The 15,933-nt window shown below is 44.2% G+C and overlaps 1 protein-coding gene across 4 annotated transcripts in view; it reads left to right on the top strand.

Moving 5' to 3' along the window:
• EVA1A (eva-1 homolog A, regulator of programmed cell death) overlaps window positions 1-10,836 on the top strand; it is a 212,569-nt gene extending 201,733 nt beyond the window's left edge. For 3 of the 4 annotated variants that reach the window (XM_018088967.3, XM_029965804.1, XM_018088965.3), the window contains exons 3-4: window positions 2,202-2,372; window positions 9,533-10,836. In XM_018088967.3, the coding sequence (XP_017944456.1) occupies window positions 2,300-2,372; window positions 9,533-9,903 (444 nt within the window). In that variant the 5' untranslated portion in view covers window positions 2,202-2,299 and the 3' untranslated portion in view covers window positions 9,904-10,836. Of the gene's footprint in view, window positions 1-2,198; window positions 2,373-9,532 lie in introns of all 4 variants that reach the window. The other variant, XM_018088964.3, reaches the window with a different exon arrangement.
• The last annotated feature ends 5,097 nt before the right edge of the window (window positions 10,837-15,933 follow it).

Genomic DNA, 15,933 nt, shown 5'->3' with positions numbered 1-15,933 from the left:
CTTCTTTGGATAAGTTAGAAGTTAAAAAAAAAAAGGTTCTTCTATGTCTCACTTGAGAAGTGTCTTAAATACACTATTATTGCACAGTGTGGTTTACAAGGGATGCATCATACCCAGCAGAGGTGTCCATCTGACATATGGCTATGAAATATATATGTGATTATGTCCTGGAAGTGCCCTGCATTTATTGTGAAGGGATTTTGAATTAACCAGTTCAGAGCCAGACTTCAGTAAGGACGCATCTCAGGCAAGATCAGTTATCCCCATATAAATGTGTAATTTGTGATGACCTGGGGTGTTTACCTGGCTTCTAGAAGGGTGAGAGTTTCCCCTACATCATACCTGTCATCTCTACATAGATGTACTCCATGGGGTGTCTTACATGGTTATGTATGAGCAAATACATCAAGCTTTAAGTATCTGCTACAGGGAGAGCTGAATGGCTTTCGGATATCCCTCAACTAATAGAAGGATTCCATTGCCTAAGTTTAGATGCATGGTGCTACTTGAGTTGCTCTGAAGTATCCAGGTTTTAGGTTCAGTTTTTAGAAATGAAATATTTACCCTGCTTCTGTGGATTTCTTTGGAACAGTGGTAGGGAAAAATTCAACCACTAGTACAGACAGATTTACCGGACAGGGAGAATAAAGGAAAGATTAGAGGGCACATTAGTGCCTACATCTGAATTGAAAGATTTTTTTAAGACTTTGCTATTGGTTTCCTGCTGAATGTGCCCTTGACCTTCTGTGTCCCATTGCACAAGTGATCCACAGTGATCTCTAGTCTCCTAAAGCAACAGGTTCTTGGAATATTTTATCCGTTGGGATATGAGCCACCCGTGTTTAAAAACTTTGCTTGAAGGCCAGTCATTAACACCTTGGTGGCCTTTAACATGTAGGTTTCCCAAGGCCATGCAGCTATTCAGTGGCAGAGATGCAGCAGCACCCACATTCCTTCAGGCTGATCCCTTACAGCGACACCTGGACAGCCATCCCCATTGCTTCTCCTCCGAGGCAGATGAGGAGTTGGCATCACAGCATGCACATTCATGCACTCAGTCCCTCTCCATCCAGTATTACCTGTTCTGTTTGACACCCCTCACTTTCTGTTGCTGCTTCCCTGGGCTGAGCTGCTTCCTGGCACCTGCAGTGGGAAGCTGAAGGTGACGTCTCACACTGCTGTTTGCAGGGAGAGGAGACAGATCAGGCAACCCATGAACAAAGACCATCTCGCATCATGACTGCTGACAGAATGCCTTTGTATGTATGGCACTGGTGGCACCACTGGAGATGGAGTTGGCAGTTTCCTGAATTTAATACCTGCAGATAAGTGGGAGCCTGGTGCAAGTCTGTGATTTTACAGAGCGATGCTTGCTTTTGTTCAGAACTAGACACCCAGGGAAGGGAGCCTGAAAATCTGTAATAACTGCAGTTAAACACTCACGTGGATGACAGAGCTGCATCCTTTGCACTGACTTTTTCCTGTGTTGAAAACAATTAGTGTTTTGTCAGTAGGGGGGTGTCTGCCTGCAGATCAAGGTGCAGGGAGCCCTCAACAGTGAGGTGATAAGATCTGAAAGGGTCTCTTTGAGCCTCCTGGAATGAGCTGCCTCCTTAGCTTCAGTCTTCAACAAATAAAATCAAATCATTAACCCATGTTCACTCACCTCTCCAAAGGGGAAATGGTGTCTAGGTGAAATACAATACGAGCAGGCTTCTGAAGGAAGTCATAAACCAAGGTCTGCCCTTCCCCACAAAGGCTGGAGAGAAAGCCCGTCTGTTTGCCAGGTGTGGATGGGTCACTACAACGCGGCACCGGCAGAGGGTTGCTGGCTCTGCCTGTGTTTCCCAGTCCTCCTTACAAGCTTAGCTGAACCCACTGTTGATAAAGGCTCCTTTGATTTACATAAGAGAAAATAAACCTGATTATGTATTTGCTGTAGCGTAGATGGGTGTGTCTAAGTGGTGACATGAAACAGCAGGAGACGCGGGAGAGAAGATGATGCCTGGATGCAGGCAGAATATGTGCTCAGCTGAAGCTACTTGAGAAGGTTTAGTTACCCCCCCAAAAAGGGCAAATCTATGTGTCTTGCTCTTGAGCAGCTCCAGATTTCTGAACACAGATGCTGACATGGTGGGGCTAGGGCAGGGTAGGGCTGGGTCACGTTCATCGTTCCTCATTCCATTTCTGTTTCAAAGCAGAGAAGAAGAAAGGGAGATCTGCCACTTTCTACCCTCTAGACAACACCCCTCTCCTGCTTCCTGTGGATGAGACACAACCGCCAGTGCTCTCCAGCAGCATGGAGCCTGTGGGCGTCAGCACGGAGATGGCCCTGCTCAGCAATATCCTGGCAGCCTATGCCTTCATCACAGGTAGGTCTTGTGGCTGCCATCTCTCTGGGCTCTTGCAAGCTTTTTGAAGACCCTCATTTTTCAGTCACCTGAGGCTAAATCTGCCTCTTTGAACTGCTTACGTATTTCATTCATCTCTCTGCAAACTCTCCCTTGAAAGACCTGACCGGGGCAGCTCTAGCAGGCGGTATATATACCAGAGTTTATTGTGCTCTGCTTTCCACTGGATTTGCTCTCATCTGCAATTAAGTACAATGTAATCTTACATGTGGTATTATTCCTAATGCTTCATTTTCCTGGAGATCAAAGCCTGGCTCATTAGGGAGGCAAGCTTGTTGTCCCGTAATTTGGAAAATAAGCGGCACTCAGAACATTACACTGCTTAAGAGAATTTGGCCTATCTTCAGTAGAAGTGTGAAGATGAAGTAACTTGAGAATCTACTTAATTGAATATTTAAATTTAGTTTAGAGTAAGATTTCCTTGGATCACAGCTTATCTTTCACCCACATATATTTTTCAAGTAACAAGAGGAGCAGTCTTCTAAAAAGATTCACTTTAAAAGGTGAAAGAAAAGTGATAAAACCAGGGGGAATGACTTTAAACTGAAAGAGAGCAGGTTTATATTAGATATTAGGAAGAAATTGTTTACTGTGAGGATGGTGAGGCACTGCCACAGGTTGCCCAGAGAGGTCATGGCTGCCCCATCCCTGGTAGTGTTTAAGGCCAGGTTGGATGGGGCCCTGAGCAATCTGCTCTAGTGGAAGGTGTCTCTGCCCAGGGAAGGGAATTGGAACAATATGAGCTTTAAGATTCCTTACAACCCAAACCATTCTATGATTCTATGAAATAAAGATTGTGTGCCCTACTGAGTGCTTGGGGTCAGTACCACTGGTAGTGACAGGACAGCAGAGGCAGGTGATAGACTGCAAATATTTCCCACAGCATGAGATGCCTTGTCAGCAGTAGGGATTGCCTACACTAGTTGCCTACATTACTTGAAGGAACTAACCCAAAAAATGGAGGATAGAGGAGCACTGGCTGAATAGCATCAAATGCTCTAATTCAGCGTATTTCAGGCCAATTTGTGCTGCTTTCCCAAAAGGAAGGCCCTGATGACTGTGTAAATAGCCTCTCAAGGCAGAAAATACTGTCTCTGGTCACTTTTTTCTTGGGTGTCTGTGTGCCATTCAGTCCTGCTAATGCATTAAATACTAGTGCATTCCTGATGCCTTGCTCTTGATCTTGCTGAGATGCCACCATGCTGCTACAGACAAGTGTTTGGATTTGAAGCAGCTAACCTGGGCTTCGCATTTTGGAATCACTGAGTAGTAAGTGTTTCTGCACATTACTTAGTGAAGTGTCATTCTAAAAGGACCATGAATGGTTATACAAAGTTCTGCTCTTCTGCACATCCAGTGGTGTCATCAGGATCCATCTTCTCAGGACACCTGTAAGAATCTGGCACATTAAGTGGAATTAGTGGTGTTCACAGAAGATAGCTGAGTAGGGTGTATTTTTTTCTTGCGTGGGTTTCTCTAAGGAAAAATTAAAAAACAACAAGCCTTGAAGAAGTCTTCTGTCCTATGCACTTCTCCCTCCCTTACCTCCAGCTGCCACTTTTTGACATGAAAATACTTGCATTCCCAACCTTACTATAAAACAAAATGCTCTTAATATCGTATTCCCCATCTGAACAGTAACAGGCAAGAGAAGGTTGTGAGATTTATGGTCAGGGTCAGTTGGGACTATGATTCAGAGCTGCTGACCATCCCCCGTGGACTTTGCTTTCATTGATCACAGCAGAACTCTTCGACTCTGCGTTGGTTTTTTAGGGCACCTCCCCTTCCTGAGGTGTCAGTCTTGGAAGGAGCCTCTAGGTTTTTCTGTAGCACAAACAACTTTAACTGTCTTATTGCTGGGGGATTTGCTTTGCTTGCTGTTGCTTGCCCTCTCATGATGTGGTCTCCTTGTACTGAGTTCACATTCACTGGATGTCACATAGATGAAGTGAGACCTCATGACTCAGTTCAGGACCTGGTTGCTTGTATTTTCCAGTGTATCATAGAATCACAGAACGTTTTGGGATCACAAAAGGAGGAACCTTAAAGATCATCTGTTTTCAGTGTTCTTAACCATGGCTGTTAGATGGATTTTAGACTCAGAGATATATATATTCGGTTTGTTACTTACTACAAAAATAATTGTTGGACCTCCTCATGGATTGAAACAGCAGATGTCCTAAACCCTCTTTATCTGCTACATGTAATTTAGCCCTCTGCTTTTAGCAGAAATGATGGATTTGTCATGATTTTTGTCTCAAAACAGGAGCTTGCAGAAGAAAATTGTAAATAGGCAGGGGCAACATAGAAAAATGGTTTTTTTTCTTGTGGCAGAGGGTCGTGGATACCCTCAGACACACTACAGGAAAAAGAAGCTATGAGCTTCACCTATTTCATAGGTGAAGTGAGTGCTTGAAAAGATGATCCACTCTGCTACTTTTCCTGCCTCCTGGCACTGGGCTGTCTCTTAGCCTGAGGAGAGTATCCACAAATGGTGGGATCACTTCTGTGCTCACTGCTGTCCGTGTTTTCAGCACAAAATGGCAGTTCTGGGTGGGCAGCTGCAGATGAAGAGTCTGCAGGCTTGGTCACTTCCACATGCAGAGTCTTGCGGTGCACAGAGGGGAGAAGTGCCAGTACTAGTGAAAGCCTCCGTGCTCATTTCCACCATTTTTTTGACTGATGTTCCCATATAAAAGTTGGGAATGTTCATATGGACAACTGAGTAGTAAAAATCACAGCACAGCAGGAAACAAAACTTCTTTGCTGGAATCTTGATTTGCAGTTGTCATCATGGTTAGGTATCAAAGCCAGTTAGGTGTTAGTCTTATCCCAGCTTCCAGAATCTATTTCTTCAGAAACAGGGAGAAAGTGTGAACAGTGTCAATTAGGAGCGAATTTAGTAGCTGATCAAACAGATGAACATTATTTAGAGTTCAGTCTTGCACAAGACTCAGACATACCCTTAATTTAAAAGCTGATTATAGAATTAGGTTTTTAACTGGATGCAATCTCTGCCTACAAACCTCAGACCTGTTATTTGTTGTGGACCTGTTCCAAAACTTGCCTGAGTGTTTGGAAAGACTTCACCAGTCTCAGTGACAGCTGGAACAGTCTTTGCAGTCACAGTCTATCAGCAAGAGCAGAACCATTCTTCATGCTTTCGTAAATATTAAACATTCAAATTGAATCAGAGCTCTTCCAGTGCCTCCTTCTTGGGCAAGGGACTTATTCCAGTTTTGTCATTGCACTCAGGATGAAGTGGTTGGAGGGAAAACTCCACAAATCCCTGTTTTATTCTTCTTCCATAAACAAAGCTTTGCTGCCAAGGTGTTAACAAGGGGCTTCTAAAATACAACCCAGGACGTATCATTCCAAGTTTTAGACTGCTTGGCCTGAGCCTTATTAATAAGGGGCTTCTGGAGAGCTTCTTCTATTCTACAAGGGGATTTTAACAGCCTGTGGGGCTAACGGTAAGTTCCCAGGAAGATATTGCTCCTACTGTTTGTCTGGCCATGCTTAATGCTGTACCTTTTGTTGGGGGCCCTCTGAAATTTTCCTCCCAGCTGAGGTTTCAGAATGCATGAAGCCATCACGGGAAGCCAGCAGCGTTAATGTCTGGATTGTTTTTTATTTATTGAAACAATTTATTATGATAACAATAACAACCTTGGCCTGTGGCATTTCCTGGGGAATTGATGAGAGTCTGGGCTGATGCTCCCAGTAGATTGTTAGCCCTCAGGAAATAGGCTCTGTAATTGCTGTTGGTTTGGTTGGAAAAATAAAATAAAATGTGTTTCTAATTTTTGGTCAGTTTAAGTGCCTAGAAAATGGTGGCTTTTGTATAGAGGGTTATATAGAGCATATATATATTTGTCTGCATGGATTAAATTCGGGCTTGAATCAGTGACATTTTCATCAATGCTTTCAACCAAGAAAGAGAAAGACAAGGAAGGGGAAAGGTAACCCCAGCTAAAGAAATTGATGGCAGCTGGGTCCTGCTAGAAGCTCTCAGCTGTCACCCACAGCAGTGGAAAAGCTACACTGGCTAAAATCCATGTGTTAATGAGTGTACACACACACATATGAATGAATATCAGAATTATATTAATTCCTGCTACTGATGTCCATACACTTTTAAAGAACTTTTTTTCAAGTATAATGAATGTTTTGAGGAGCTTCAGTGTTGATATAATGAATCTGACCCACTTTTGAGCTTTTGGAAGCTGCTGAGCATCCATTTGCTGAAGAGGGTGCCCCTCTTGGTCTTCACGAGTAGAACATGCAATGGGGGAGGCTCTCAAAATCACTTATGGACCGTCAAACTGCTAAATCTAGGCTATTGCTGACTTGGCTACTTCAACTGAGAAAAAGCAGATTGAGCCCATGGTTTTTAGCTTAAGTTACTCTTTCTGCTGTGAAAAAAAAGAGAGATGCTGCTGCTGTGCAAGTGGAGTGTGCATATGATAAATGCCAAGACTGCAGTTGAATGTAAGGTTATAGCTTTGTGAGGAAATCCAGACAGTGTCTCAGATATTGACAGAGTAGCTGTAGGAGCTCATAAATGCCACTGGAGCCCAAAGATTCAATTACAACCATGGTGCTGCATGAAGGGCTGTAGTACAAGCACGAGCAGGGGATGAAAGATGGTTACTTAAGTAGCAATCGAAGTGCATTTTGTTCATGAGCTGGATACAGTAGCATGAAAAAAAAGTGTGGAGGAGAAAGGAAAAGCAGGACACAGGCAAACCAGGGGGCACAGAAACCGCCTGTGTCTGTGTCACAGGCTCCTATCCATGTTTTTTTTATGAGTTGCTTTAAAGGAACAAGCAGTGGAACTAATGCAACCAAATTAAGCCCATGTGTGTGCAGAACGTGGTACTCAGGAAAGTGTGTGCCTGGTGTCCTGTCAACCGGGCAGAGCCAAGGCAGGGGGGACCCAGCGCCTTACAGTACAAGCACATCAGTTGTGCTTGTTTGCTCTTCTCACACTCCCAAGCTCCAGATGTCCCCAGAGCCCTCCTTAGGGCTACTTGCAAAAGGACCTTGGTGATTAGTGTCCTCAGTGTCCTCAGTTACATTGCACATGGAAGTAAAAGTGTCATCAGGAGTGATTCTGCTTTCCTTGGAGTTTTCAAATCTCTGAAATTTAAGCCACTTCTTCACTGTTCACACAAGACCAGATGGACAGCAGCAGCAACTTTGCTACTGCACAAACAAGGCTGAAGTTTTAATTTGAGTCCTGTCCCCTGAGTTCAGGGTAGCCATTAGCTTCATTGGAGCAAGGGTGTCACTTGCCAGGCTGCTGCAGGGGTCATTGGCACATCCTTCATGCCTGCTCTGGTATCTTCTCTTTTACCTTTGGATTTTGGCTGTCTCACTTTTGTCAAAGTATCTTAGTTTAAAACCTTTGGCTTTGGTCTCACTTGGCTTTCCAACTAACTACTGCTGCATTTCATAGAATGGTTTGGTTGGAAGGAACCTTAAAGATCATCTAGTTTCAACCTCCTCTTCATGAGCCCACTGGCACATTCAGTTTAGTGTCCAATTTGTTGTGTCACAGCAGAGTTTGCAGAGGCTGATCCACCTCTTTCTCTTTTTGGGCTTGCTGAAGGTATCTGCTGCACTTTCCTCCTCCTTTTTTCTCCCTCTGTTCAGCCTGATTTTTTTCCCATGTCATCCACGTCAACCACTCTTGCATCAGTTTTATGTTTTATTAGCCAGTTTTCAGACTATCTTGACATCTTCCTTCTCCTTGGCCTGTCAGTCACCTTTGAGATTCATTTGGGAGAGAAGTGAAGAGCACAAAGCTGTTTTGTCTCTGTAACTGTTCCGTGAGCACATCCAGACACCAAACTACACACTGCCTTGAACGGTACATGAAACAGTGTTTGGGTTCTGACCACAAAATTAGAGAACAATTTAGGTTGGAAGAGGCCTCTGGGAGTCTTCCGGTCCAACCTCCTGCTCAGAACATGACTAACTTCAGATTTAGAGCCAGCTTTGAAATTAGAGCAGGGTTTTGTCCTTTTGAGTTTTGAACATCTCCAAATAGTCTCCAGTTCACCTTCTGCAAACTTTAAGGAGACCAGCTGGAAAGGGCAGCTTTTAAAAACACAGTGGGGGAAGTGAAAGTAGAGTGTAGTCTTTTAGCTACAGAGATCTTTTGAGGCCAAATGTCAGGCTCTCAGCTGATGGGAGCTGTTACAGATCCATCACTCAGTTCAAGGGAATAAAACTCATCTGAGGAACTGACTCCATCCTTCAACTCAGGACACTCATCAGACTCTGCAGAGTAGAGCTGGCCTTGGCACTTCTGCTGGGTTCACCTTTACCCATTTAGTGTGCCTATAAAAAAGGTGATTCAGCCCAGAGGAATTGCAGTTACAACATTTATGATAATTACACTTCCAAGTAGTCCCATGGAAAAAAAAAAAAAAGAAAAGAATGTGGTAAATAAACAAGATGGCCTAGTTTGAAAAGCATTGTGGATCCTTTGGAGTCCTGTTATATCACCTCAGAAATGTGGCTATGCAGGATTCATCCTGTTAGTGCACTGACTCCAGCTATGCCTGTGGAGCACAGGTATATCTTTTGGTGGTCTGGGCGGGAAGCCAGCACACTTGCCTTAGATAAGCAAATGAAACCTATGAATAAATAATATGCATTTTTTCCATACTGCCAAGCCTCCCATTTCAGCTGGGCCACAGCACAGAGAGCATATAAAGTTTTGTAATCATCTTTATGCCTGTTATGAAGATAGTGGATGTGACAGCAAGATGCACTTACCTGCTGCTGGGTGTGCAGCATGCTGGTGAAAACCCCGTGAGAAATAGCTTTTAATTCCATGGACTGCTCTCTTGCCTTCCAGACAATTCCAAGACACGGCTGCAGCAAACCCACTTTCTGCATGTGGGCAAATGCCTCGGCAGCAAATCTACCGTTTAAATTCTCCTTCCTGATTCCCTCAGGGGGAGGAGGCAGAGAAGGGCATAGAAGTAAAAGCAGTCACTGGAAACTCTGCCCCTCCAGAGACCGTGCCCGGTGTGAGCATGGAAAGGCTGTGTGTGTTCTGTTCTTTTGAGGGTTGTTCTTGACCACCATTTCCTTTCTCCTGCCAGAAAACCCTGAGCGGGCTGCTCTGTATTTTGTCTCCGGAGTGTGCATTGGACTTGTCCTGACCCTGCTGGCCCTGGTGCTCAGGGTGTCCTGCCGGACGGACTGCAAACGCTCCTCCTCCAAAAAGCCTCCTCGGGAGCGGGAGAGCGACAGCGACAGCAGTGACAGCGACGACGATTCGGACACCACCTCGGACCTGTCCGCCCGCAGGCACCGCAGGTTCGAGAGGACTTTGAACATGAACGTCTTCACTTCGGCGGAGGAGCTGGAGCGGGCACAGCGGCTGGAGGAGCGGGAGCGCATCATCCGGGAGATCTGGATGAACGGCCAGCCCGACATCCCAGGGACCAGGAGTCTCAACCGCTACTACTAAAGTGATTGGGAGTCCAACTGTCCTGCCCTACGCCCTGGGGCTGCTCCACGCGTGATAGAGGAGGGGGGGGCGGAATATTTTGTGGGTGTCTCCCCTTTTCCTATCAGGTGTGCCACCTGGAGTGGTGTGGATGGACAGCAATAAAGCTTTCCCCGTCTCCTTCTCCCTGATATGTTGCTATCACCTCTCTTCACGGACACTTTCTGGTTTCAACAGAGGTGGTTGCCAACTTCATTTCTTAGTAGCAGGCAGGAAGGTGACAGTTACAGTCCTCCCACATGGGATATGGTGTTCAGCACGCTGCAATATGAGTACTCCTCTCTTGGCTGAGGAGAGAAGTCTCCCAGGAGTTGGTTTTCATTTAGGATTTTTTGGTTTCCCTTTCCTGAGGACTGTGGGAGCACTATGAACAAAATGACAAATCTGGAAAGATGATTTGAGGAGGGAGGGGGAAGTGCATCCTGACGGATTGTCTTGTGACTTCAGAAGCCATGAGATTACCCTGATTAAAACCCAACAGCAAATATGACTTGTTAAGAACTGCGGGGTGGGGGGAGGGGGATTCTTCCATCGTGAAATCATCTCGGTGCTTGGATGTTCGCCATAGTGTATTCAGTTATTTATGGCTGTCTTTTCATCTTCCTTTTCAATGGGAACATTTAGTTTTTTTACTGACACCTCAGGGATAAAATCCTATTATTTTTTTGAGTCTGTTCTCCCTGCTGGCCCCTGTCAAACACAACCCAATCCACCTCCAACAGTGAAATTATGGTAATATAAGAGATGTGTCAGTGACTGGTGAGAAGTTAACAACCTCAAAGAGGTTGAAAAAGGTTTTCTTTTTGTTTTGTTTTAAATATATATATATATATTTGAAGATGCTGCACAGGAATGTGCCTTATTCTTTTTGTTGTTGTTGTTGTTAAACTACAGTTTTCCTATGGATAGCAATGCACAATGTTTTATATATTTTATTAAAAAAAATAAAAATAAAAGGTCTGTGTTTACCAGAGGAAAAATCAAGACAGAAGAAGTCACATATGACAACAAAATGGGTAATAAATGCTAAACAAACTCTGGTTTGCTTCAATGGGTTTGAATTTGCATCCTTGGTTTTGGCACAAGTGTTGCTTGAGGGAGATGCTTTAAAAGAGCAGCACACCTCTGCAAGCAATCAAGTCTGATGTTTTCTGCATGCTGAAAACTGAAGGCACTTTTTTTCTTTGGCTGCAGCCCATCAGTCCACTTCTGTGGTGTACATGGGCAGGAGCAGCTGAGCAGTGTGGTGGCTCTCAAGGGGCCACCCTAAAACCTACCTATCCCCAAGACTCAAGTCATAGCTGGGCCAGAAGCAAATGCTAAATGAACCAAAAAAAAAAACATATGCAAGAAAAGGTGCAATGTTTTAGTGCTTCTTCAGTTGTCCCATGGAGTATTCCATGGGATATCACCACCATGCTCACTCCCAAGTGCCACTTCACATCACTTCAGTCATAGAACTTGCTGGTTTTAACATCTGTGTGACACTGCTGTTGCCTGCATGACTTTGGGTTTGCTCCTCTCTCTTAAATAGGCATGTTAAGGGTTATATATATAACATATATATATTAAGGGTTCACCAAATGCTGACAGTGCAAATAAAGATGAAAAGCTCTGACTACCCACAGCTTTCCCTGAGTCTTAAGGAGATCTTAGCACAAGATAACTGAGGATGTTTGAGTGGGGCTGTAAGGGTTCATGTGCTGTGACAAACAGCTGCATGGTGGGACTGTTCCCTGGCACCAGGGGCCTTCTTGGCGCTCTTTGGGATCACCATGGGGCTCTTTCCCTGGCTAAGGAAAACTGCATCTGAAGTGCCCACAGCTACTACTTCTGGCTCTTGCAGGGTGAGAGCAAAGTTGAGTAACTGCAGCTGGTTATACTGGCTGATGAGAGGTGGCTTCACTTAGGAAGGCAATTCTAGCACTGCAGGGCAATTCTGGGTCCTGGTCCCATGAAGATTCAAATGGAAATACTCAGTATTGAACTGGAATGTAATTTTGCAGCTAATATTTAGAAATAAAGCAGGAGGCAGGTCCCAAACCCTTGATTCCCATTGCCAGGTGCTTTAGCTGGAATGTTGATTGTACTCTGCTGAAGGTGTTGAGGAGCAAAATGATGGGGTGAGGTCAGAAGGATCAGTTTTGTTGGCCATGTGTTTTCCCCTATAACCATACAGTCCCTTAACCTTGGTGACTAAAGAACAGCATATTTACAGATTTAGAGTGCTGTGTCCTGGGAGATAGCTTGCAAAACTGATTTAAAAAATGTTATAAATGAATGGATTTATGGGTATGATTTTCCCAAAGGATTTTTTTTTGACCAGAGGAAAGAGCAACAGTGGTAAGTCTATACCTGATATGCATCCGAGGGATTAAAATATCTGCTTCAAATGTAAATCACAACAGAACTTGAGTTACAAATGGATGAGCAGTTCTCCCTTAGCATTGCTAGTGCTGCTGTAAATCTTCCAGATGAAGTCTGCAATGCAAAGGAGCAGAGTTGAGCAGACAAGCCCATCCCAAGCTTGCCCTAGGTAAGAAGATGTAACACAAGTAGTCTCACTGCCTTCATAGCACGTGCAATACCTTCATGTACCTTCTGGCTCCTGTTTTTGTTATCAGGGAGGTACATTTCTAAGAAGACAGAAGAAAAAAGAAAAAGTGCAATCCTTTGAGCAAAATAAAAAGACTTTAAGTCATTCTGTAACTATTTCTGGATTTGTCCCGAAAGTGCTGAATAGTTTATCTGGGGGACAAAACACAGTCAAAATTTGTGGGGCAGGAGTTGGTGGTTTGCCTTTAGATCTATCAGTGGAGCAAAATCAGTCACCTAGAGTATAGAAGAGCTGGATTCACTGGGGGCAGGGTCAAATCTGTATTTCTTACCCCACAAAAAAGTATCTTAAGTTTACAGAGGTTTGGACCTGTCTAGTTTCTGTCTTTTGTATTGTACTCACCGTGTCATATGAAGTATTAAAACACTCGTAGAGCTAGAGAGCAGAGAATAAATGCTTTTCTATCAGCCTAATGTGAATCTCTCTTGTAGGAGACTATGCATAGCTCTTCTCACTTACTTCCATGCTTACTTAACTTTTTACAGTAAAGTGAAATATTATTTCCAGAATAATACTATTCAAATTCCCTGAGACAGATAAAGGAGTTGAAATAAATTTGCCCTGATTCATGAATGAATTTCTTAATCAGTGACCTTTTGGTTAAAAAGATGCTGAGGTAATTTTCCATGTGAATCTGTTCTTTATGCCTCAGTTTAAGTTTAGAATTTTATAACTGAGGATAACAGAACGATCCTAGACTCTGAGTTGCTCGGCCATTTGATAAAAGGGGGAAGCACATGACACTGTATTTAAAAGAGTCAGCATTGTGGTTGCCATGTAACATCAGCTGGGCTGCAGGCTTGGGGTAGATGAGCCTTGAGAAGTAAAATGTCTGTACTTTCTTACCTCTACAAGTTACAGGATTAGTAGCCACAGAATTGTGCAGTTTCGTAGCTTGTACCATGCTGGCTTTGGAAATGAATGTGGTGGATTGGAAATTACAGTTCATCCTCCTGGGAGAAGCCAAACACATGGGAATGATGGGTCAGGCTTTCAAAGCATCTACTGGATGTTCATTGTCCTCCTGTCTGGTGGGACAGATGGGGCTGGTTACAGAAGAAGTCACAGCTGTGTGTGGAGAGATGGCAGAGAGGAAGGTTATTCCAGTCAGATACCCACTCTGCTCTCCTACTCACTCCCCATTACCCCTGACTTCTCAGGGCTGATTTCCCCTCCCACTATCATTTGGCCCATCAGCACTGACCTCTTTTGCAGACCTGTGTTCAATGTACCCTGAAAATCTCAGTAATATGGTGTTTGCTGCCTTTCCCATGTCCACCCCAGTGTTCATATCCTCGATGAATTCCAGCTGGTTAATGAGGCATGGCTTTCCTTTCCAGAAACCTCAGTGCCACTACTTAACCCCTTGCCTGCCATCTTTCCCAGCACCCCAGGGGCTACACAAATAAAATGAGCTCTCTGAGCCGCTGTACTGCCAGGATATACAGCATATGCCTGTGAAGCTGCAGGGAATCTGAATTTCCTTTTGTGCTGCATGGAGCGTCTTGAGTTTCTGGAGGTGTCACAAGCAATTAATCATCTTAGGCTGGCCCAGAAATCCTTCTGCTCAGAATCATTATGGAGGTCTTCATCACAGTGAAGTTTTAATAATGCAGTCTGAGGTTCTAGTGTCCTTAGATACCCCCAAAAAATAATTCTTGGTGGTTTTTGCTTTTTCTTGTCCACTCATTAGAATTGGTGCAGCTTGCCCCTTCATGTAATTTCCTCCTTTTTTGTCCATTAGTCTATTTTTGTGGTTGTCTCAATGACTCTCAGTTAAACAGAGTGAGTCAAAAAGGCAGTAATGGTTTTGGTTCCTCACATGGCAACTCACTTTTATGTTGCACTATGTGTGCATTGCTACACCCCTGGTCTGAAGGTGCTCATTCACTCTGAGTGGATGTGGTGGTTTAGGAGTATTTAAGCAAATCAGTTGCTTTGGGGGTTTTTAGTTACCACTGAATGGATCTGTGACAGTGACAGTGATGCAATGTCACCATTTGGAGTATTGCATCAGGAAGCCCTGGGGCACTGGTGTGATGTCACTGGGAATTACATGTGGGCTGACCCCTGACCATGAAAGCTGCTTGGAGGTGTATGTGCCATGGATGCTCTGGGAGGTGTGTTTTGGTGGACGCTTGCTCATATCATCAAAGCCTACCAGTTCCCATGTGGATCTCTCTGGAAGGATATGTGGCTTTGTCCTCAAGGCTAGAAGAGTGCAACTGGCTCATGGTTTCCCTTGGGAGGTGTCTGCTTGCTGAAGGGAGGCATAGATACATTCCTTGTTTGAGTACCTGGAAATTTGCACAGAACTACTCCAGAGTCAGGTTTGATGGGTGTCAACACTGATTCTCTTTTCCCTCTGTCTGTTTACTAGTGGATAGCTCCAGAAGGTCCCCAGGAGAGGAGGTCCTCCACCAACATGCTCAACACTGAACTTCTGATCAGACCCCTTGACAGGTTGGGAATGGGGGACAGGGGATTCCTGCTGCCAGACCCGTAATCACCAAACAGGGTTTCCTGGCACTGAAGTTTCAACAAGAGCCAGGGGAATGGAGACACATTCTGATGGCAAAAGGCTGTTGATGTAGTACTGGGGTGCTGTGGTTATGGCCAGGCACCTGGGATATTCATCACTACTACTGCTACAACCTGCCAAAAAGGGCAAGATTTACTGGCCTGCTCTTCTAGAACCTGTTCCTGAGGGACAGTCTGATTTTTCAGTGCTGGAGAAAACACTAATTTGGGGTATAAATTACCTACCTATATGCATTTGTCAGTGATGGCTTCACAGTGCATTTGTGCACTTGCAAACACATGGTTGCTTCCCGAACCACTCAGGTGTTTTGTTACAACTGCTGTCTCTTCTTCCCTCCTATCCTAATGACAAAATGAATTGTTAAAACTAAAGCCTCGTCAAGATCTGAGCAAATAAAAGTATGTTTTATTTTTTTTTCATTCTACAGTAACAGAGTCTAAATAAAGCACTTGGAAAAATAGTCAAGTAGGGATTTTTTAATTTTGATTTAAAGCTATTAATTTTAAAAGAGGGTTTACCAAAGAATATGTCATGTTTTCTTATCAGCTGTCCTTCTAAAGGAACTTCTAATCAGTGGAGGTGGGCCTGCTATTGTGCTAAAGCCCAATCCATCATTCTTTGGAAGTGTTTTTTCTTTTATATGTCCCAGTCGCTCCTGTTACTCCTTTGCTGAGTAACCCCTCAGCATTTGCCTCCATTTACCCCATAGATTGCCCAGCTATGGCTGCAGCTGTAGTTTGTGGCAGACCACGTTCCTGTGGCTGACCTCTCCTCCTTCTTTACTTCTCCTGGATGGCCAGGGACCTGTGCTACCTGTTTTTCACTTGCTGCT

Source organism: Manacus vitellinus, unplaced genomic scaffold (assembly GCF_001715985.3).
Source record: "Manacus vitellinus isolate BGI_N305 unplaced genomic scaffold, ASM171598v3 scaffold_11_pilon, whole genome shotgun sequence".
In the NCBI taxonomy this organism is placed as follows: Eukaryota; Metazoa; Chordata; class Aves; order Passeriformes; family Pipridae; genus Manacus; species Manacus vitellinus.
The sequence above is the reverse complement of the archived record's forward strand: the minus strand, read 5'-3'. Positions and strand labels throughout refer to the sequence as shown.